A 25,211-nucleotide genomic window follows, 5' to 3' on the forward strand; every position below is an offset into this window, starting at 1 on the left:
TTCCCTTAAAATATTACTTGCTGTGGTGTTGTAGTTTTTGAGAAATTAGTGAAAAAAAAACTGTCAAAACGTATGACTGGGACCGAGTTGGTTTGGGACCGAGTTGACCGGGTTCGTTTTTGAGAAATGAGTGAAAAAACTGTCAACGTATGACTGGGACCGAGTTAGTTTGGGACCGAGTTGACCGGGTTCATTCCAGGTGACGAGCGTGGACGACAAAAATAGAACGCCTGGGATTTGGAATCTTTTACGGGTGAAGTCGGGGACCATAACCGTAAACTAGTTCAAGTATTTCGCTTTCTTTTCGGAAATTATACCATGACATACAAAAACTCTTTGGCAGGAATACAAAAGCAGCGATTTTATTATGCTGACGTTTCTCTTGTGGTTGAGTGGGTCATTTGTATAAAGCTGCTTATAATAAATAGGCAAAACATTTTGCTTTATAAAAATGCATAAATTGAGCAGAATAGTGGCTTAATGTTATAGAGCTGCTTATATAATCAATAGGCAAAACATTTTGCTTTAAAATAAATTGCAGATCAGCAGAATACCTTGATTCACAACTTGTACTTGTATTTGCTGTGTTTAGCTGCTTTTTGTTTTTAAAAATCTTTAGTTTAGTTTGGTCCAGGGCCAATGGCTTTTAAAGGAAAGAATCGCAGCGCTTGCGTAATCATGGAATTGTGCTTACGCTAAGCGTATTTAACAGCTTAGCAGGGAATGTGTTCTTGAGCGTCACAATTCACACTAAAAAAAGCTACAGTTGACTAATTGTGCTCAAGTCCTGTAAAACTGAAAACAACAGTGACTTAAAAATTTGATTTGCAATCTCAGGATAATACCCAGGGTTTACTTACGTGCAAAAGTAGGCCGGGGCGACTAGTGTGCTTTAGTGTTAAAGTCGCGACTACAAATTATTATTTGAGTTACGACTACAAATTATTATTTGAGTCGCGACTACTATTTTTCTCTACTCTGTTATAATCGTGCTCAAACGTTGACTACAAATCCCGACTACCTGTCCAGTGAAACACTGGTTGTGTTGCTTCTTACTATTCGCAACATATAATATAACGTGCGCTTGCAACACTTTGCGGTACAAGTCTTGAGAATCCGTAATTTATCGCGACAAGCGTCCAAGTTGGGTTTGAGGGGCGATTAGTCGAGTTTGTAAATTTCACTAGTCACCCAGGCCTATCATGATGGGAACTTGCCTATTAAGGTTTTATCGCGAATTGCAAAATTTCAAGAGAGGGCGTTGCGTGCGAGTCGTACAAACTGCATAGTAACCGCCCCATATTCCTTCCCAAAATGCATTGCGGTTCTGAATCGCAATAAACCTTATGAAAAATCTTGTGCAAATGGGCCCAATGTCGTGCTCCGCTCTGGAAGCAAAGATTCAGTGCTTAGCAAAAGCAGTGAATTCTGCGCTTACGTCAAGCAAAATACACTGCTTAGCAGGGATTTCTTTTGTTTGTGTGCTTCCAAGCTCGCACATTTTATTCCGCGCATGCACATTAAGCCGAAAATGGTGATCGTAGGTGCAGAGTTTGGTGGTTACGAGTTCAGTAAAATCCACTTGAACAAGATCAAACATCAAACCACCAACCAAATACAAGGATTTTATCCTTAAGTAGTTTGTCACATGGCAATGGACTCTAAAGATACTAGCATGAACTCAAGAAACCAACCAAATTAAACAATCCTGAGTCAAATGCAAGTTTTTACATTATTCAACTAGGGACCACTTATCTTATATACCGCCCTCTATTGACGAGTGACTGAAAATCCTTGCAACACCATATCACAAGGAGTGCAGGACCAATTTTTACACTGTAGTGATGACTCCGTGGGGCATGGACATTAATTTCGAAAAACTGTGACATCAAGTTGACCTCTACTTCCGGGTCAACCGGAAGTGGGACCATATCTCAAGAGTTACACAACCGATTAAAAAAAATTCTTCAGTTATAGACTCCTTAGGACTTAAAATTTGTTGGGAAAAAACCGTGACCTCATTTTGACCACTTCTTCCGTGTCAACTGGAAGTGGGACCATATCTCAAGTACTATTCAACCGATTTTAAAACTTTTTTTCAGTTTTAGACCCCTTGGGCATTGGAGATTAGCCTTAGGTTACCGTGACCCCATGTCGACCTCTACTTTGGGGTCAACCGGAAGTGGCACCATAACTCAAGACACTATTCAACAATTTCAAACTTTTTTTTCAGTTATAGGCTCCTTGGTCATTTTAGCACATAATCCAAGCAAAAGAACACGGAACAGCTTTGTGTTTGTTCACAAACACCTAATGTCTAGTTTCAACTTGGTTTTAGGTCGTTCCTTTGAAGTTTAACCCCGGGGTTGGGGAGGTGTCTGCCGGGCCCAATGAAGAATCATAAAAATGTCTGGCGGTTGATACTTCCGTTTGTATTAAGAATATTGTTATTGGTTATTTCAACTTAGTTTTAGGCGGTTCTTCTAAAACCCGAGGGAGTGGGGTTGTCTGCCGGGCCCAATGCAGCAAAACTTTCGTCTGGCAGTTGATACTTGTATTAAGAATATTGTTATTGGTCATTTCAACTTGGTTTTAGGGGGTTCCTCTGATGTTTAACCCGGGGGGGGGGGGAGTTGTCTGCCGGGCCAAATGCAACAAAACTTTCGTCTGGCAGTTGATATCTGGCAGTTGATACTTGTATTAAGAATAATATTGTATTGGTCACATTTCAACTTGGTTTCAGTGGTTCCTCTGATGTTTAACCCGGGGAAGGGAGCTGTGTCTGCCGAGCCAAATGCAGCAAAACGTTCGTCTGGTGGTGATTGATACTGGACTTCAAAGAATAGTGTGTTTGGTAATTACTTGGTTTCAGGTGATTCCTTTGTTTAACCCGGGTAAGGGAGGTGTCTGCCGCGCAAAACATTTGTCCAGCGCCTGATATTGTCTTGTGTTAAGAATAGTGCAAAAGGCCTTGGTATCAACTTGGTTTTAGGTCGTTCCTCCGATGTTGAACCCCGGGGGTGGGGGTGTCTGGTAGGCCCAATGCAGCCAAATTATGACTCAAGTGCCATAACTTAATTGCAGGCCATAATAGTATACACCTTTCAGCCGCAAAGCTGGTGTCGTTATTAAATTACGGGCTTAACGTTTGAAAGAATACCACCACGACGCGCGGTGTCGGCCGGGGGCGGAGCTCCAAAAGGGGGAGATTTTAGTATATTGTAAGAGGCTGTATCTCAGAAACGACATGGAGTATGGATTTAATTTTTGGTTTGTGTTCATTTTAGCCATAGTGGAACAGTTAAACAAAGTTTCATGTAAATCTGAGGTAATTTGACAACTGGTAATTTTCAACCCATCTAGGTTTGTACACTAAATATTTGGAGAAGGGGGTGTCTGGCAGGCCTAATGCAGCAGAAAATTTGTCTGGCGGTTGATTTTGTTTACTTAGTATCATGGTAATGACCATTTTCACTTGGTTTCATGTGGTACCTAGAATGTTTGATTCAGCCCATTATTTTGCCTCTTTGTTGGGGGTCCATGCGCCACATGCAGCGGGGGGTCCCCGGCAGACATCCATATCTGATTATGTCAGGTTATCCACTAAACGTTCCCGTAGTCAAATATTGGTACCTCGTTCCTTTAACCAAAGTGCTCTGGGCTGCCGGTCTATATAGGACTCTTTCTCTGTCAGAGTCCTAACTATTGAGGCCCGTTTCTGGGGCGGAAAAATTTCACAGCTTCATAACTTAAATCTTACCTGCAACAAGCCACTAATTTCAACAGATTTACATTCCATGGCAGCATACATTTTTCTGCGGTGGGTTTTGATTGTAAGTTATTCTTCACAAATCCGTCATTTTCATGAAATAATGCAGCTCCCAACGTTAAGGAATTCCCATTTTTGTTCGTACTCTCACAGTCTGCCGCGTGTACGCAAGACGCACGACGCGCAAATTTTTAATTGTGTTGCGTGTAAACGCTGCGCAGTCAAGAGATACGGTGACCAAGAATTCATGCGTCTAAGCTTGCATCATGCGTCTTGTACGCGAATGTATACGCGTACGCACGACAACAGACAACACTGTGAGAAAACGATCGAAACGGGAATTTTTTAACGTTGGAAGCTGCACTATTTCACGAAAATGACGGATTTGTGAGGAAAACATGAGGACCAAAACCCACAGCAGAAAAATGTATGCCGCCATAGAATGTGAATCTGATGAAATTAGTGGCTTGTTGCAGGTAAGATTTGAGTTATGAAGCTGTGAAAATTTTCCGCCCAAGAAATGTACCCTGATGTCCAGGACGTCACTGTAAAGGCCGGTTTATAGTCGGACGCGCGGTCGCGCGACGAAAATCTTGCGCGCAATCCTAAGACTGAGGCCTAAAAACCGTGTCTTTTTATGATCGCGCGTCAAGATTTCCGACGCCCGACCATCGCACGACCGACTACATTGTATAACTCGGCCTTAAGGGATGTACTAGGGATGTACCAGAACCTAAACGAAAGGACGTACGGAAACCTAAATAGGACGTATGGTAAATGCTCGGGCGTGTAACCAGAATTTAGATTGGTCACTCGATACTCTTGCACCAGCAGCACTGCCTGTCCCCTCATTACTGGAACGTATGCAAATCTTTATTGTCCGAGAGGCGGTCTGAAGGGCGCACCACGACCATGCCCAGATTAACCTGTAGCCCTATTGTCCAATTGTGGCACACAAAGGATGGGCATACCAGCCTCCTGACAGAAGAGATAGAGACAGCTTAGAGCCCCGGCACGTGTAACCGCATGTCGTTGGTTCAACCCGCCAAATTGAATTGAGTGAAGTGTGGAATCTCATGAGTCGTTTTCATCGTATAGTTATTCCCGGGAAATTCCCGGGACCTTTAGTCGATCTTTTTAAACTACTAAGAAAAGCCCTTTTCACACCATAAGTATTTCCTTGGGTTTGATCGTAAGTGTGAAACGGCCGTGCATATTCCTTTGAAATAGTACTCCCGGAAGTTACCTATATAAAATGGGATATTGAGAACGGTTGCTGTGGTGACGGTGGGGTTAAAAACTCCAGGGATTTTTTCCGGGGGTTTATGAAAAATTAGTGCCGCCGATCGCCTGCAATGCTAAAAAGGGGGGGGGGGGGCAATTTTAAGCCATTTTGGTCCATTTCGCGCTATTTTATTTATTTATTTATTGTTGGTGAGCTTGTTCAAGACACTGTACACGTTTAGTAAATAATCAAAATATAAATCAGCATACAGTAACGAGCAACGGAGAGCTGTTGATAGTATAAAATATTGCGAGAAATGACTACCTCTGAAGTAACACGGTTTTTGAGAAAGAGGTAAATTCTTACTAAAATATTAAAAGACTTATTACTATCTGAAAGCACACTATTGTACAACAAGGGTGTTTTTGCTTTCAGCTTTTGTCATCAATGACCAATTGAGTCAAAATGTTCACTAAGGCTTGTTATTTTTATGCATATGTTGGGATACACCAAGTGAGAATACTGGTCATTGACAAATTACCAAACGTGTTCAATGCCTTTAACTAAACTGCGCCAATAAAGTATCTAAACACTTACAAATGGTCAGATATATCGGAACCTGAAATAGTATGCCAAAAAATAATTATTCATTTCTATTCACCGTTAATTTCTGCACATTTTGACACATCTTGTGTTGCGCTACGATGTTGTTTGGTGGATTTATGGGCACTTGAGTGGCTTAAGGTCGAATTTCAAAAGCCCCTATTCAAGCTAACACGTTGTATTGTGACGAGTAAGATCAGCGTTTCTTTTGCCCGCCCTTTATAAATGATTTGTTTGTCGCGTTTTGGATAAATCGGTTGCGATGAACATCAGCAATAATTGTCAGTAACCAAGCAAAGGGGTTAAAGATGGGAGGCATACAACAAAATGGGTTAAGAGCCAGAATCCCTGATTATGGTAAGACAGGGAAAGGTGTTTCAAGATAACAGGAAAGATGGCTCAACTGACCAAACAGGAAAGAGGACGGATCGTTGGTTTGATAGAAGCCGTTATGTCGATTCGAGCTGCAGCTCATCAAGTTGGAACGTCACCAGCGACGGTCAGTAAAAGTGTGGAATGGCTACCAAGCTCAGGGAAATGTGGACAACCTGCCAAGGAGTGGCCGCCCGAGTGTGACTTCTGCAGCAGAAGAAAGTGAACAAGTCCATCAAGCCTGACACCACTCTCGAGGGATTGCGACGCATCCTGATCAGGAAATGGCAGGGGATTGACCAGGGACAGATCAGATGTCTCGTTTGGAGTATGAGAAGACGACTCCTTGCCGTTAACAATGATGGAGGACACACCAAGTATTGAGGACAGGATATCAGCAGTTTTAGAGTTAAAGATACGGCCATAAATTTCATGGTCAAGTAAACGAAACGAGTTTGTGTCTTTTGTCTTGATTTTGTCCGAGTGTGATGCTTATGTGAGTTCCCTTCTGGAATTGGGGTGAATAGGGGCTTTTGCAACTTTTGAAATTCGACCTTAAGCCACTCAAGTGTCCATAAATCCACTAAACAACATCGTAGCGCAACACAAGATGTGTCAAAATGTGCAGAAATTAACGGTGAATAGAAATGAATAATTATTCTTTGGCATACTAATTCAGGTTCCGATAAATCTGACTATTTGTAAGTGTTTAGATACTTTATTGGCGCAGTTTATTTAGGGTAGAATTCTGTAGACCTCCCCCCCCCCCATCTTTTATGATTTGTGTGAATTTTTCAGTTTTGTGTTAATTTATTGGTTACATTAATTTGTTCATGTGTGTCCCTCGAGTAAATTAATGTATACCCCACATACACCCCGCCCCCACTCAAGTATCTAAGGAGCTGAATGCACATTCCGATTTTCTCAGGGGAGCCAAGGGCTGTTTTAGAAACAAAACTCGGATGTAAAATCTCCTCGAAATTGAATATTTGAAGTTGAAATTTAAACATTACTTCCCCGAGAAAACAAAACAAGGGTCACTATTAGGAGGCCACATGCACGGAACGAAGACACATGGCTAAAGCGGGGGAAACAATATTTCCCTTCGTCATTTGTAAACGCGTCCATGGAGCTATACCACCGGGATTAGGCTATTATTTAGAAAGAAAACCACATAGCGCAGCCCCCCCCCCCCCCATTTACCCAAATGGGCGGTATGTATAGTTCTGCGAGTGAATTATATTATCCAGTGCACTGTTCATTGTTCATTATTCAGAACTGGGCGTACGCCAAATGGAATAATTAGGTACCCATGTGACACGTACAGGCTGATCAGATGCGGCCTACTGCACACTCATGGACGAAATTTTTAGGTTTCCGTACGTCCTTTCGTTTAGGTTCTGGTACATCCCTACTAGAACGTAAACGAAAGGACGTACGGAAACCTAAATAGGACGTATGGTAAATGCTCGGGCGTGTAACCAGAATTTTGATTGATCACTTGATACTCTTGCACCAGCAGCACTGCCTGTCCCCTCATTACTGGAACGTATGCAAATCTTTATTGTCCGAGAGGCGGTCTGATGCCCAGATTAACCTGTAGCCCTATTGTCCAGTTGTGGCACACAAAGGATGGGCATACCAGCCTCCTGACAGAAGAGATAGAGACAGCTTAGAGCCCCGGCACGCGTAACCGCATGACGTTGTTCAACCTCAATTTCATTTATTGAGTGAAGTGTGGAATCTCATGAGTCGTTTTTACTCTGGTCGGATCTTTTTAAACTACTAAGAAAAGCCATTTTCACACCATAAGTATTTCCTTGGGTTTGATCGTAAGTGTGAAACGGCCGTGCATATTCCTTTGAAATAGTACTTCCGGAAGTTACATTGAGATAGTGAGAACGGTTGCTGTGGTGACGGTGGGGTTAAAAACTCCAGAGATTTTTCCGGGAGTTTATGAAAAATTAGTGCCGCCGATCGCCTGCAATGCTAAAAGGGGGGGGGGGGGGCAATTAAGCCATTTTGGTCCATTTCGCGCTATTTTATTTGTTTATTTATTGATTGTTGGTGAGCTTGTTAAAGACACTGTTCACGTTTAGTAAATAATCAAAATATAAATTAGCATACAAATTTACTTGGTAACGAGCAATGGAGAGCTGTTGATAGTATAAAACATTACCAGAAATGACTACCTCTGAAGTAACACGGTTTTTGAGAAAGAGGTAAATTCTTACTAAAATATTAAAAGACTTCTGACCAGAAGCCTTTTATTACTATCTGAAAGCACACTATTGTACAACAAGGGTGTTTTTCTTTCAGATTTTTCTTGTCATCAATGACCAATTGAGTCAAAATGTTCACACAGGCTTGTTATTTGTATGCATATGTTGGGATACACCAAGTGAGAAAATACTGGTCATTGACAAATTACCAAACGTGTTCAATACCTTTAACTGTTTAGGGTAGAATTCTGTAGACCTTCCCCCCATCTTTTATGCTTTGTGTGAATTTTTCAGTTTTGTGTTAATTTATTGGTTATATTAATTTCTTCACGTGTGTCCCTCGAGTAAATTAATGTATACCCCACATACACCCCGCCCCCACTCAAGTATCTAAGGAGCTGAATGCACATTCCGATTTTCTCAGGGGAGTCAAGGGCTGTTTTAGAAACAAAACTCGGATGTAAAATCTCCTCGAAATTGAATATTTGAAGTTGAAATTTAAACATTACTTCCCCGAGAAAACAACAAGGGTCACTTTTAAGAGGCCACATGCACGGAACGAACACACATGGCTAAAGCGGGGGAAACAATATTTCCCTTCGCCATTTGTAAACGCGTCCATTGAGCTATACCACCGGGATTAGGCTATTATTTAGAAAAAAAACCACATAGCGCAGCCCCCCCCCCCTCATTTACCCAAATGGGCGGTGTGCACTGTTCATTGCTCATTATTCAGAACTGGGCGTATGCCAAATAGAATAATTAGGTACCCATGTGACACGTACAGGCTTATCAGATGCGGCCTACTGCACACTCATGGAGGAAATTTTTAGGTTTCCGTACGTCCTTTCGTTTACGTTCTGGTACATCCCTACTAGGTTTCTAGCATGAAACGCTACCTAAGCGAACGTATGACTTATAATATGACGTATAACGTAAGCTGCACTGAAACTGCCTTGATAAGTAACCAGCCCAAACTCCCATTCATTATTGGTTCTGGGATTGACGATTGACAAACGATCTGCCCAGTGCACATTGCATGCATTGTCCGCTTGACTAAACACTGGCGCTACCTATAAGCGAACGTTATGATGACCTATAATATGACGTATAACGTAAGTTGCACTGACCACACTAACGTTGTCGAGTAGTAACTGGCCATTAACTCCTTTTAAATGGCTCTCAGATTAGCGCGCTGGGAACTTGCAATCTGCTGCCCGGCGCACATTGTCCACTTGACAATAAGCCAGAATGTAACTTCAACTAGCATAGGTATAAATGTAGAAACAAAAGTGATTTAAAGGTTGGTTCACTGTGAAACCAAACTTGAAGGTGGTCAAATCTTTCAATCTTGGCCTTTGAAGAAAATGTGCTTCTTTCTTGAATTGTTAAGTAATGTGGTCATAGTGTTTGCTTATAAAAGCAATAGTTTTGTAACAAAAGACCAAAAACTCTTACAATTATTTAACACTACTGAACAAAAAAAATATTTTGTTCATGTGTATGTATCACTTCAGTTTGAAATTTCATACTACTCTTATATTGTGTGACATAAATTTTACCTCACTTCCCCACCCTTGATATTGTCCTTTGTGTTTCCATCTTTTTGTGGTCAAGCCAGTCCCTTCCCTTCAACCCCCTTTTGTCCCCCTATTCACTGTTTACCCCTTGCTTTATCGGTATGCTTTCTAACCCCAATCATGTATTTCCACTTCACTGCTTATGTTTCACCTAGTTACCTGTTCATGTTTGTTGTGTTGTCATTTAGCCTTCGAGAAAGACTCTGCTAGAAGAAATCTTTACGTTGTAAATTCAGTTTTTGAAAAATTTTTGAGAAAAAAAAACAAAATGCGAGAAAGTCACGTTTGTGACACCTGCTCCCCTCTACATTAAACATAGAACTTGATATTTCCATGAGAACCAATGTGTCAATCCAGATAGGAAGGACATCAGGAAAGTATGGAACTTACAATAAACATGATGTTATCGGCTTTTCACTATTTTCTCGTGACCCAGATGACCGATCCAACTCAAACTTCCCAGGTTTTTATGTTTGTGGTGGATTTATCACTGCTTATCACTGCTAGTAACTGTTTTGTTAGCACAAAAAAACAAAACAAAAACCAATTCTGCACAAAAAAATGAATGAAATTGAGTAAGCACATGTATTTAATAACAGAAGTTACATCCACATCCCTGGTAAGGTATAAATTTATCCCTTTAAATAGTGTCATCAAACGAGTTAAGGTTTTGTTATTTCCTGTCATATATTACTTAGCGCTGGTAAAAAAAATCTGCATAAATCGACTGCATTTTTTCAAAATGTATTATCAAACACAAGTGTTAAGTCAGAAATAAACAAGTTTTTTTTCTTCTCAGTCATGGCAAAGCCCCTGCGATGTACCTCTCTCAGCCATTTTTTTTAATTGCTCCTTACGTAAAGCCCTCATTCTGGGGCCCAATTTGCCCTTTATTAGAGTAATACCAAACAATGTAATACCTACAATGTGATACCTACTAGTACAAAACGAAAGTGTAAGGCCGCCAGGGCTAGATAATACCATGGCTCTTAACAAAATATTACCTTTGTATTACAACTCCCATAGACCTTATCGCAAATACCAATGCGCAAGCGCAGTCTGTTGAATGAGGTGCATTGTGGGATAAATATGGATTAAATTTGGATACCAGCAAGATCACAATGCACCTAATTCCAAGCTTTACGCGCGCGCCCCGGTATTTGCGAAAAGGTCTATTGCGTCTATACGTACGCGCGCGCACAACACACACATAGCCCGAGCAGCATTTGATTTAACAGAAACATAGAAATCTTCAAGTCTGCCATGAGATTTTTTTTGGACAACATTTTGATGAAGACGACTCACCTGGACCCCATAGTCAAAACGTTTTTGTTAAGCTTCTGAAACTTCATAGTGACCAAAAGCCCAAGTTTAAGTGGAGCAGGAGAGTGTTGTAATTAGAGAAGATGAGAGCTGAATATGGGCATATAGCTATTTAATTTAAACTTAAAAGTTGTAATAATATTATGAACAACATTCTATTGAAATTGTTTTCAAAATTACTTCCTCTGATTTTATGAACATGAAAGCCTTAATGATCGAGGCATTCATTTCTGAGAAAAAAATGCTTTATATCTTTAAAAAAGCTTGCTTTACTGATTCAAAACGGTTTTATACAAACGGTTTTACTTTATCCTCAGCATAAAATAAACAGTTTTCTTTAAAAGCCGTTTGAGTTTTTGTGTATTGTTTCTGTTGTGAACACTGCGTCTTTTTAGGGTTTCAGTGATGTCTTTCATTGGGACTTTATCATTTATCCTGTGAGGAACATTCATAAACACCGTCATTTCTTCAGACAAGCCTTTACTTCTATGTCCAAGCTTCTATGCTCTGGAGCTACCTTGAAAAATGATCAGTACTTACTTTTTGGGGGTATTTTTTGTCTCCTTTTTATTCATATGGAAGTAAGTAAGTGCTAACAAGAAAAGGATTACTTTTCATTAAAAGTAGATACTTTTAGCATTTTACTAAATACTTTCCGGTAAAAGCTTTTACTTCCTTTTATTCTATAAAATAATATACTAGTTTGTATTCATACGACCCAATGCCAAACAAATTATGTTCGTCTCAGTTTTGGCATGTAAAACGTACTGGTTAATACATACATTGCTAAAATAATTTTCGTCTCAGGGTCTGTGCGATAACGTGAACGGGACGATACGTATAACCTAAAATGGACGTATGGTAACGTTTGGGCAATGTAACCTGAATTTTGATTGGTCACCCGATATTCTTACACCAGGAGCCGCACTGCCTTTCCCCTAATTACTGGAACGTATGCAAATCTTTATTGTCTGAGAGGAGAGCGTCGGAAGGGCACACCACGACCATGCCTTTAAGTTCACTAAGAGGAATCTGTTTAATAGCCCCATCATACACTCAATGTCGGCACTATGATATATACCGACTTTCTTTTCTAAAATGTGTGAACAATATTATTTTGTCAATGAATTGAGGCAGTATTTGAACTTTTGAAGTGTTTGTTTCAGTCGCAGCTTGTAGTCTGTAACTTATTGCAATGGAAACAAAGAGTTTGACATGAAAACGTGTGCTGGGCTAGCCACCGTCATACGTACCCTGCTACTACCTCTCCATCGATAGAGAAGTAGTTCGTAGTGGCCGTTGTTGTCAGGTCACTCCATGGAGAGGATACAAGGTGCTTCTTGGCGAACCAGCTCGTAATGTCTGAGTCTACTCCATTGAAAATCAATTCAGCTTTGATCCCAGTGTGGTCATACAAGGACAGCTTGACCTGTGGACAGAGATTCAAAGAATTGTTTTACAGTATTGTATCATCGAAACAACAACATTCTGCGTAGACCCCACTGAAAGCCACGTCCACTTCACACAAGCTGGCCGATTTTTGTGCAGAGAGTTTTCAGTGTAGTCATGAATTTTGGTGATATTGATTAAAAACTGCATTGAATTTGACCGTTTGACCGGAGCAAACATTTAGTCATTAACACCAGCTCAAACGGTGTGAATTGTCAGTCCGTTATAACTAAAAAAAATAAATATATATATATACTTATATATATGTGACCAGGGTTAATAAGGCGAGGTGAAACGGCTTGTACTTTTTGTCCGAAGGTTCTTTATAAACTGCACTTGAGAGGAATAAAACGAGACATGTTTACTTGTGAGTCCTCTACTGTGTGTGTTTTTATAATATTGACAAAATAGGAACACCGCCAATATAGGGCTAGATAGCTCAGTTGGTAGAGCGCCGGCACGTTAATCCGGATGTCGTTGGTTCGAATCCCACTCTAGTCAATTCTTTGTTCAACCCTAAAATCATTTCAAAAATTTACCCAGACAGTTTCCCTTGTGGTTTATATTGATATCTGAAACAAAAAGTCGCATCCCCTTAAGGTGATCCCCTGGCTGCCGCTTCCCAGGTTGTATCGTAATTTGGGTGTGATCCCTGGCTACACGGCAGTTAACGGTTGTATAGCTTCTGACTGGCACCCCCGAACAAAGATATTGACAAAATAGAGACACCACCAATATAGGGCTAGATAGCTCAGTTGGTAGAGCGCCGGCACGTTAATCCGGAGGTCGTTGGTTCGAATCCCACTCTAGTCAATTCTTTGATCAACCCCAAAATCATTTCAAAAATGTACCCAGTCAGTTTCCCTTGTTGTTTATATTAATATTTACAAAAGTAACATTTTATCTAAAGGAAAACAATACTTAAACAGTTCGGCGTCTCCCGCCATTGGCTATAAGAAACAATATTTAAACATCTCGGCGTCTCCCGCCATTTGCTATGTTCAGTATATCCGATCGGCCAACAATTTTGGGCCGCACTTAATTACAAAATCAATGTAGAATACATGTTTTATAAAAAGAAAGCTTCGAGATACTTGATTTAAAGATAATAATAAATGTTCCATAATAATGTTGAATGCACTTGGTGAATATAGAAGGAAAATATAAAGAAGTAATGACCTGTATTGGAGAGGAATAAAACGAGACATTTGATGTGAGTCCTCTACTGTGTGTGTGTTTCGTCGGTGAGGGCGTATGGAGTGGAACTAAATTATGCATAACAAAAAATAGGTGTGTGTGTGTGTGGGGGGGGGGGGTGCTCTGATCCGTCACATTATATATATTTCCTTGACATAAAAAAGAGATCAGTAATCCATACAATGATGGCAAGTGCGTACACTCTAAAAAAGAAGTGTAAAAACTTGCTGAGTAAATGTGCTGGGTACGAAAGTTGAATACCTTCTTACGCAATGTTGGGCAACGAGGCGATTTGGCTTGTGCCCTCGAGAAGGTAACTTGTACCTTTTTAAGTTGCATAAAAAAAATAGCCAGTGAAAGCAACTTGTGTGTACAAAAACACATTTTCCTCGTCATAGGGTCAAGTTTACCTTGCGACGTACTAAAAAATGCTCTTTTTGTGGTAAAATGTTGCACGTAATTTAGCCTTGATCAAGGCGCTACAGCCAGCCGCGATCGGCAACTATCCCAGTCCCCATCACTGAATTCCGCCAGCGCACCCCCATACATAACACAGTGCATATAATACGTGTACAGCGTATGTACACATACGTACTGTACATGTACATGTACCATCTGTATACGGTACACTTACGGTACATGGGTACCTCCCAAGTTGCGCCTTGATGGTTTTGTATCTGCCAAAATTTAGGGCGGAGCTCATTATGCTAATGTATACTAACAACCCGTTCTCATTGGTTGTTGGTTGACCTATAAACTCTCGCTGCGATGTCAATCACAACGTTGTTCTGCAAGCACTCGCACACATGTTCTTCACCCTATTTTTTTTTCAAAAAAATGTTTATAATTCATATTCTACAACTCCCCCCCCATAATTGTTTTCATGTTTTTCCCCCTTTTATCTTACGCACGCGTCGCGCACATTCATACGCTACTTATCTACCTAATGGTAAATATACGCACACACATCTCACGCGCGCGCCCTATAAACAAACGCACATACGCTTTTCAAATAATTTTTACTTTTCAATTATCATCAATTAGTCATGGTCATCTTTCCGTTTCTCTGTCTTGTATCACCTTATCTCAGTCGTCCATGGTAAGCCCATCACAATTGTTTTTATTTATTTTTACGTTATTATTTTTCAAACATTTGTTGGCGTTCGTTCACTGCAAAAACGTTGGTCAAATCATTTGTTGGGCAAAGTAACTTCAACAATTATTGGTCGATAATTGCCCAACAAAACAAATAATTGGTCTTGTTGGGCAAACATTTTGTTTGCCCATTCTTTGTTTAAAAAGCGGAACAAAAGTTGGGCAAGTGTTGGGAAAATATTTCGTAATCTGAATTCATCATAACTGTTGGTTACACTTTTGCTTATTTAATGGGCAACTTTTTGGTAATTTTAATTAATCTCGATTGTTGGTTAAAATTATGCACATTAGTTGGTCAAAATCGTCCGATCATGCGCACTACGATTAAAGAGTTGCCAAAAAGTTGGGCATTAAACAGTAGAACAAAGATATTTTCCAACATGGCGAGTGGAACAGTGGCTGTGACGAGCGGGGTTGTCCAGTGGATATAGATCCAATTTGAAGGTGAGTTTTTAACTAAATATGAAGTTGTGTTTTCTATTCAGTCGTACATAGTCGTGACAATTGCAGAGCGAGCAACACATTGACACTACTGTGATAGTTCAAGTTTTATCATGCCATTATGTGCAACGCCGGTTGTGGCATGTATGCGTGGTTGTTGTGTTGCTTTGTGTATGAAATACATGCATGGAACTATCACTGCATTGCTTGTTGTGTTGCTTCGTGTATGCAATACATGCATGGAACTATCACTGCATTGCTTGCGCTGCAACTGTCATGACTGTGTACAACAACTGAACAGGAAACAAACTGTATTTAGTTAAAAACTAACCTTCCAAAGCATCTACAAACCACTGAGCACCCTCACGATTTTGAGAGAGATGCCAAGGTCACAACTCACCACCGTTTGCCATCGTGGAAAATATATTTTATATGCCTGGTTGTATGACGCATCACAGGAGAAACTGTAAATCAAAGGGTTAAATACGTTCACCATTTGTTGGATAACACCAAAAAAGGTTAAACATTTTAACTAGATTATGAATAAAACCATCGCCCAATAAGTGGGTAATTGATAATTATTAAATACCCAGAAAATGGGTAAACAAAAAATTACCCAACTGTTGGTTACCAAAATATACCCAACTATTGATGATGAAATATTACCCAATTATTTGGCAATCAGAGCGCCCAACTTTGATGGGTAAAACTTTGCCCAAAAGTTGGAGGAGATCACTATTCGCCCTTAAATGGGTAAAAAGTTGGGCATTTTTTTACCCAATTTTTTTACAGTGTTGTGTTTTTCACAATTTATGTTCACTTAACAACAGTTTATCCCAACCCTACCCCCTCCATACCTAGTAAATTTATTATAAAATACTTAACAGGCAGGTCGTGCAGTCTCACTGAGACGAAACCTGCCCTTCCTCAAAGCATACTGCACCTGATGAGTCGTGCTTTTACATTTTTTTTTTTCTAAAAGAGGAAGTTAAGTACTTTGTTGCCAGCTTAACATACTAACTACAACCTAACCCCCCCTACCCCCCCTCCCCCTTTTATAATTTGTCTTTTAAATTATTTCCCTTTTCTAAAAATATCCTTCTATAACCTAACCCACCCCAACCCCCCCTTCCCCCCTTTTATAAGTTGTCTTTCAAGTTATTTTTTCTTTTTTTCAAAATTCCTTTTATAACCTAACCCACCCCAACCCCCCCTCCCCCTTTTATAAATTGTCTTTACAACTATTTCCCTTTTCTAAAATATCCCTCAGAGCCTCAGGTTTCGTGTAGTTTGTCAGGTTTTATGCCGTTAGCCAAATTACGCGATCAAAAATCATTTCCCCTTTATCCCCCCAAACACTTTTCATAATGGCCAAAACTTAGCTTCGTATATGTTTTATTTTTCTTCCTTTCGTGCCGAGTATGTACAATGTCTAGATCTTATATAACTAGTCGTCACACTCATTCTGTGCACACTAAGAACAGTGATACTCTTTTTCTCAACGGTTTGTGTCTTTGAGGTTTAGTATACCGTGAGGTATATATAGGGCAGTTAGACTTTAGGTCTTACTTATCAAAACATAAATTATGCATAACAAAAAATAGGTGTGTGTGTGTGGGGGGGGGGGGGGGGTGCTCTGATCCGTCACATTATATATATTTCCTTGTCATAAAAAAGAGGTCAGTAATCCATACAATGATGGCAAGTGCGTATACAGAGTGTTTAATTGTATTCAGTGTTTCATATCGCCCCATTATCAAAACACATAGTACATGATACACGTCTAAAACAAAGCCAAGCACCTCAAGATGATTTTTTGGGGTCTGGGCACCAGTAAGTCTTTGCCTTGCCTCTACTTGGCATCTATTGCTGGCGGCCATCAGAGTGCATTTTTCTCCAAAGTTCGCCGGGTCAAGTTACACGAGGGCCGAGCGAATAATAAAAAAGGAATGCCCTAAACATAAGTCAATCTTTTGCAATTTTTATATATCAAGTTTTTGTTCAAAGAAAATTCTTCACCTGCTTGATGTTCAATTGTTCATTTTTCCAAGCATTGTACAGTGATTTGTTCCGACAGTTCCCGTAGTTCTCTGAGTCGCTATTCCAGGTCGGACTGGTCCAGAGATCGTACAACCTGGATCCTGTACCAGCAAGTCCTTTGAAGATCAACTGCCATCCAAGACCTGAGTAGAAAAGGAACGTGTCATTATTTAGTGATCCAAAGCATACACACTCCTTTCGATAGTTCCCGTGGTTCTCTGAGTCGGTTTCTCATGTTGGGTTAGTCCAGAGATCATACAGCTTAATTCCCGTAACCTCTGAGTTTCATGACAAACATCGATCATTTAAATTCGACATCACCGAACTAGATTGTGTTCAACATGGAGCACAATGAGTTTGACATTGCAAGTGTAGATCGATTTCGACAGTGTATTCAAGTAAGCAAGTTAGCATATTAATCGAGTAGACATGAAAAGAACGGCTTAAAAAGATGATTTTGCATGAGCAGACTATATGAGTTTACAAGACAGGAGCAGAACCAGTGAGTTCGACAAGCAAAGAAGTGATTCAGTGAAGTCGACATGGCATGAAGTTATTTTGGTCTCGACTTGGTGAGAAGTATGGAGTACATTCTTAACATTTAATCCAACATTAGAGATATCTCTATTAATAGAGATATCTGTATTGTTTTCAATAGAGATATCTCTATTAAACCAATTAATAGAGATATCTCTATTAAACCAATTAATAGAGATATCTCTATTAACGATAGAGATATCTCTATTAACAAAAGAGATATCTCTATTAACTTTTAATAGAGATATCTGTATTGTTTTCAATAGAGATATCTCTATTAAACCAATTAATAGAGATATCTCTATTAACAATAGAGATATCTCTATTAAATGAATTAATAGAAATATCTCTATTAACAATAGCGATATCTCTATTAATAGATATATCTCTATTATTGGATTAATGTACTCCATAGTGAAGCCTTCAAACGGGTCTTACCTTGATCTTCTGTACAAGAAGGTTCGTTGTTCGGGACATACCGATCATCGGCAGGCGTAGTGTCAATGTGAATGTCGCCTCCCAACGCCTGAAGTAAAAAAACAACACAAAAACAACAATAAAAATAAACATATCAGTAAGGATTCCAACTGCTTTTGTATTCCGCCAGACAAGACGGCTTTCATTATCCAATCCAACTTTACAAAATGAAACCGTTGAAATGTCTTAAGGCTACAATCTGAACGATATAGCTATTTTCGTATAGAGGACATAATCTTTAAATGTTTGTTTGATTAATTGACATTAATTCAACACAGCAATTTGTCTTGGGAGAATTAATTATTGATAATAATAGAAACAGCAAGGGTGACTGGAGGTTTGCAAAAAATAATTGGGGTATAGGGGCGATTATCTAACCAGTGAATTTTTCAAGACGGAAACTGATTATGTTACAGGTGTTAGCCACAGACCTAGCTTTCAAACTCAGCAAAAACACCCATTATTTGCGTTTTATCCACACTCTGAAAACCTCAGGACTGAATTCACGGTCACCACAGGTCCCATTTCTTAGGGTCAGGCTGATTCTGACTCCGGGACGTACTGACCCCAAATGGGTCCTGGCCCCACCAGGAGTGCATATTATACACTGATGCACATGTATATTAAGCATTCAGCATACAGTGCTTCAACACGCGTCGGTGTATGGGTAAAACACTGACAAAGTATTCTTTATCAAATTAACATCAATTACAAAAAACGGTTTGGGGTTGAGCAAAAAACAATATTTACTACAGCGGGATTTTAACCAAAACGAGCTTCCTTTTAGACAGACATTTGTCTTCTTCTACTTTTATTTGTTTTGATTTGTTTTGGCTCATCTGTTGCTCGAGTTTCCTGAAAAGATTTTTAGTTTCCGAGACTCTTGCAGTAATTGTAGCCTTTGTCGTTCATTTGTTTGTCTAGTCTGTTGTATTGTACACGGTTTTGTCTTCTGTATAGTATTTTCTGTTGTTTGTCTGTTACTAGGTTAGAGACACTGGACACTATTGGTAATTTTCAAAGATCAACTTTCTCACTTGCATGGTGTATCCCAACATATGCATAAAATAAAAAACCTGTGAAAACTTGATTTCCATTGGTCGTCGAAGTTGCGAAATGAATGAAAAACACCCTTGTCACACGAAGTTGTTTGCTTTTGGGACCTCAAAGTTATATTCTGAGGTCTCGAAATCAAATTCGTGGAAAATTACTACTTTCTCGAAATCTACGTCACTTCAGATGGAGCCGTTTCTCACACTGCCTTTAAGGCACAAAAGCCTCAGCTTCTTCACCTAAACCTAATTGTTCTCACGCGTACTTATTTATTTGTGAATTATCAATTTGTTCACATCTTAATTTAGAACTCTGTAACTGTGAATTTACTCATAATTTGAACCTATCTAAATAAATGTTGGATGAATGAGTGAATGGATGTATTTACTAGAATCGTGGTTCAAATTGTTAAAAATATCCAAGGCTTCTCATGGTCATACATTTGATGTTTTTTCGTTGACATCAGTCCCTGCCCTATAGGGAACAATAAGTACCGCTCGTTAATGGCAACCAGGGACACTATGGCAATTAGTCTTTTGAAAAGATGGACACAATACTTGTAAGAGCTTTGATATTAATATTTTCCCCTTCCACTGTTGACTGTAAAATATTAATAATTAGAAATTAGTTTTCTTTCGTCGTCATGATAATGTCAAAAACTACTCTTGGCACTAAATCGGTACTAGCATTATGCAAGGTAAAAGCCTTGAAAACTAGTATGTGTATAGTTGGGTGACCTATTTAGTATTTAAAGGGCTTGTTTATTTCTAAAATATTTCGTTTACTAGGCCTAACGAGTTGTTTGCTTATTCACAAGTGTTTCTTTTATTTCTGAGTGTTTCGTTTATTTCCGTGTTGTCAGTTTTTTTACCGCGCAAAAATCGGCCTGTTTTTTAGTTATAGGCCTCCTTATACAAAAAAAACTACAACTAGATTTATAATCCTTTAATCTAATCTCAGTTACGATCAAATCAACTGAGGGAATCATGGAATCGATTATCAAAATCTTCACATTGAGAGGTAACTTTAAATAGAGGCTAACAATCCAATTTCCAAGGAGGGAGGGGAGACGATAATATCGAAGTCTTATTTAGCGCATATATTTACTATCAAGGTAATCGCTTTAATATACATTTTTACAGTTATGTAAGATATGTTATTGAGCCCCAATTATGTAGCACCTTTTAACGGTTTACAAGGTGTTACGGCGCACACAGCAGCCACAGCTAGGAACACCGGGCAAACTCATTCTCGTTTCGATAAAGTACACTGGGTTATTTTACATGCGTTTACACAATGCAAAGAGTTTGTAACCGTTTGTTATAAAATGCATACGATTAGAAATATATTTTAAAAGTAGAATATAATGATCCACACAAGTATCAGTCAAAATTGTGTTGTTTTTCTTTCACTTCGTCAACGAATACGGTCGACCATTGTTAGTTCGCAAAGTAAAAGGAAAACTTCGACATGCAATTTCGAGATATAAAACATCTTTCTAACGATTTTGAATTAGGAAAACAAACAGTTATACACACGCTTTTCAAAGACCAACTCAACCTATAAGGCAACGTGTTCCTTTTTAGCTGAATGCAAACAGTTTCACGTAGTGCCTAATTCATGTTTTAATCACATTCGATCAAAACAAGTTGAACCTAAATGCTTCCGAGTCACAGTTATTTTAGTAAACTTTTTTTTTTATGTCCAGGCAAGTGCCGTTGGTGCATTGGCTTAACGTCCCTGCCGTTTTGTTTGTTTAGTTCTGTACTTTGTATTGTTCTTTTTGTTAAGCCGAATATTAGTATTAATATTAATATAGCTCAAGTATGGTTGTCAGCTCACAGTGGACCATAGACATGATTACTAAGAACAGATATGTTTCCCCAAAACACATGCAATTATCCTGGGCCAAGTTGTGCTAACTTTTGGTTTCGCTTATTGTGATCTGATTGCCGCCAGGAGGAAATCTCCGAGGTAAATCAAATATAACGAGCACATTTTCCAAAGAGATACCTTGATTGGCGACTTTACGAAACTTGTTGAACCAACAACCTTCTCAAGTTAATATCTCTTGGTCAATATTTCACTCATTTAAAGGCAGTGGACACTATTGGTAAATGTCAAAGACTAGTCTTCACAGTTGGTTTATCCCAACATATGCATAAAATAACTAACCTGTGAAAATTTGAGCTCAATCGGTCGTCGAACTTGCGAGATAATAATGAAAAAAGAAAACACCCTTGTCACACGAAGTTGTGTGCATTTAGATGGTTGATTTCGAGACCTCAAGTTCTAAATCTGAGGTCTCGAAATCAAATTCGTGGAAAATTACTTCGTTCTCTAAAACTATGGCACTTCAGAGGGAGCCGTTTCTCACAATGTTTTATACCATCAACCTCTCCCCATTACTCGTCGCCACGAAAGGTTTTATGCTAATAATTATTTTGAACAATTACCAATAGTGTCCACTGCCTTTAAACTAAGACCGTATTGAATAACTCCCTTATTGCAATGAAAGTCGCCATCTTAAGGGCAAACCGTATTGAATAACCTATGGCAAGCCATATGCCCAATAATTCGATAAACAATGTTTATCGTCGATAAACTAAGTTTATCGCCGATAAACACTGTTTATCGACCGATAAACATTGTTTTTCGAGAAAAACTCTGTTTATCACTCGATAAACTTGGTTTATCTCGATAAACACTGTTTTTCGCTGACAAACAGAGTTTATCGAGATAAACTTAGTTCATCAACTGATAAACACTGTTTATCGAAAAACTGTGTTTATCAAGCGATAAACAGAGTTTTTCGAAGTGATAAACAGAGTTTTTCGATAAACACTGTTTATCAAGTGAAAAACACAGTTTGTCACTTAATAAACAAGGTTTTTGATAAACATAGTTTTTCGATAAACACAGTTATTTGCCAACGCCAATTGCTCATTAATTCGATAAACTCTGTTTATCACTTGATGAAGAGTTTTTCGATAAACTATGTTTATCACTTGATAAACACAGTTTGGGCGATAAACATACTTTGGGCGATAAACATAGTTTTTCAATAAACAGTGTTTATCAGTTGATAAACAGAGTTTTTCGATAAACAGTGTTTATCGAATTATTGGGCATCTGGCGTCGGCGTAAAACTGTGTTTATCAGTCGATAAACATAGTTTTTCGATAAACAGTGTTTATCAGTCGATAAACAGAGTTTTTCGATAAACAGTGTGTATCACTTGATAAACACTGTTTATCAAATTATTGGGCATCTGGCGTCGGCGTAAAACTGTGTTTATCAGTCAAAAGACATAGTTTTTCAATAAACAGTGTTTATCAGTCGATAAACAGTGTTTATCAGTCGATAAACAGTGTTTATCAGTCGATAAACAGAGTTTTTCGATAACCAGTGTTTATCACTTGATAAACAATGTTTATCGAATTATTGGGCATCTGGCGTCGGCGTAAAACTGTGTTTGTCAGTCGATAAACAGCGTTTTTCGATAAACACTGTTTATCAAGTGATAAACAGTGTTTATCGAATTATTGGGCATCTGGCGTCGGCGTGAAACTGTGTTTATCGACCGATAAACACTGTTTTTCGATAAATGTTTATCACCCCTTATTGCTATGAAATTCGCCATCTTAAAAGGCAAACCGTATTGAAAAAACCCCTTATTGCTATGAAAGTCGCCATCTTAAAGGGCAAACCGTATTGAATAACCCCCTTATTGCTATGAAAGTCGCCATCTTAAAGGGCAAACCGTATTGAATAACCCCCTTATTGCTATGAAAGTCGCCATTTTAAATTGCAAACCGTATTGAATAAACCCCCTCTTTGCTATGAAAGTCGCCGTCTTAAAGGGCAAACCGTATTGAATAACCCCCTTATTGCTATGAAAGTCGCCATTTTAAAGGGCAAACCGTATTGACAAACCCCCTTATTGCTATGAAAGTCGCCATCTTAAAGGGCAAACCGATTTGAATAACCCCCTTATTGCTATGAAAGTCGCCATCTTAAAGGGCAAACCGCTACGCGTCCAAACGAGCTGTGAGAGCTGTGAGAGCGCGAATTTTGTTTTCTTCCAAACCGACAAACCCTCCATTGCTTTATTTATGTACCCCCGTACTGCAGTGGTGCTATTTAAAGATGCTATGTCAGATTTGTTGCCCCAAACATTAAAAAATAGATTTTTTTTAGTGAATGGTATTTCAAAGAGTATCACCCGCTCTAACGAAAAAAGTTTAATTTTTACTTTTAATGGTCAGGAACCATGACAAAAATTTAAAAACGTTTCTTATAAAACACATAAGCACGTTATATATTGTCGGGATCCCGACAAAAAATTAATTTTGAGCACTTTATTTCACTGCTACTAATAATTGGCGGACTTTTATGAGCAATGGCTCAAATGAAAGCTTGTAACTTTCTCGACCCCCATCAAAATGCCTTTTGAGTTTTAAATCAAAATTTGTGGGCCAAATCGGCCAAAAAACTGACATAGCATCTTGAAGGTAGTATATCTGTGTAATGTATACAATATTTTTACCCTGTAATGCCACATAATTAAGCTTTGTGCTGCCATTTTTATTTTTTATATTTTTTTTGTATAAAAATGAATGCATGAATGAATGAATGAATGAATGAATGGTAACCCGAAAAATTCATTGTTGTTTTCCTTTTGTACTACATGCATTTTAAAATAACCTAATTGCAGAAATCCGAAAGGCCAACATTCTACAGCTCAAATTGTTCTGGTTTTTTCTTCTTCATCAATTGTGTCTCTAGATGGCCCTAGAATGCACTACAGAGCATCTAGAATGAAAAAGTGTCCGGGCCCCAATTACCACGCCGTAAAAGCTTTGCGCCCCGCGCCCGCATGCTCCATCTTTGACTTTTGCTATGTGCTGCTGGGGCGGGGGGGGGGGGGGGCGAGACATGAACTTTACAGCCAGATAACGAAGCTCATTACAAAATAATGAAACTGTAGCTGCGCTTACAGACGCACAGCTGATTTATAAGTGAACCCGATAAATTATTTAACAGTTATCAGTGTATGAATAACAAGACCGGAGTCACTGGTCAAAATGAAACATGGCACCAATATTTGTCTTTCAGAGCAGAAACAACACGTGCCATGAGTTCCATAAGTTTCCAGGATAAAGCAAGTTTCCAAGCAAACTCTGTGCAAAAAAGGTAAAATTTGAAATTGTAACCATCGGAGCCAGAACACTTTTTTTTCGGATCCGATTTGTCATTCTTGATTTACTTTATAGGGCCAGCAACAGCCCATCAAAGGACAGAGGTCTGTAGAGGTGTCTCGTAATGGAAAATAAAATCAATTTGTTTCAGTTTTGCAACAACTTCCCACTTGAATTTGGATACCACTTCGATGTCAACAAATAAAATGTGCTCGCGATTTTGCACTGCAAACGACTCTTAGCTAAAGCTCTTCATTGATATTAGTGGAGGGACTCATAAGTATGGCGTCTATACGTCAAATGGAAAAATAGGAGTCCGATAATTATGATTGGTGCCTTAATATGATGCAGTACTTACGGTCTAGTATGTTTCATCAAGACCAATTTATATATTCATTCCTACTTGGAAATTGTTTAAATCGAGTTTAAACACCATTTTACTGTGTGGTTTTAGTGTATTATTTACTTGTTGATCCAACGCAACAAGGGTTAATTCGACAATTTAAGTGTTATTTCAACTATTTCAACATTTCTCAAAAAATTCCTATGAATTGTTAGATCAGCTTT

At 39.0% G+C, this 25,211-nt stretch overlaps 1 protein-coding gene across 1 annotated transcript in view; it reads right to left on the reverse strand.

Moving 5' to 3' along the window:
• LOC139934789 (uncharacterized) overlaps positions 1-25,211 on the reverse strand; it is a 33,239-nt gene that overhangs the window by 7,347 nt on the left and 681 nt on the right. The window contains exons 2-4 of the mRNA XM_071929193.1: positions 18,352-18,439; positions 17,356-17,519; positions 12,348-12,523 (exon numbers count right to left, since the gene is read on the reverse strand). Coding sequence (XP_071785294.1) covers positions 12,348-12,523; positions 17,356-17,519; positions 18,352-18,439 — 428 coding nt within the window. The remainder of the gene's footprint in view (positions 1-12,347; positions 12,524-17,355; positions 17,520-18,351; positions 18,440-25,211) is intronic.

This window comes from Asterias amurensis, chromosome 3 (assembly GCF_032118995.1).
Source record: "Asterias amurensis chromosome 3, ASM3211899v1".
Taxonomy (NCBI): domain Eukaryota; kingdom Metazoa; phylum Echinodermata; class Asteroidea; order Forcipulatida; family Asteriidae; genus Asterias; species Asterias amurensis.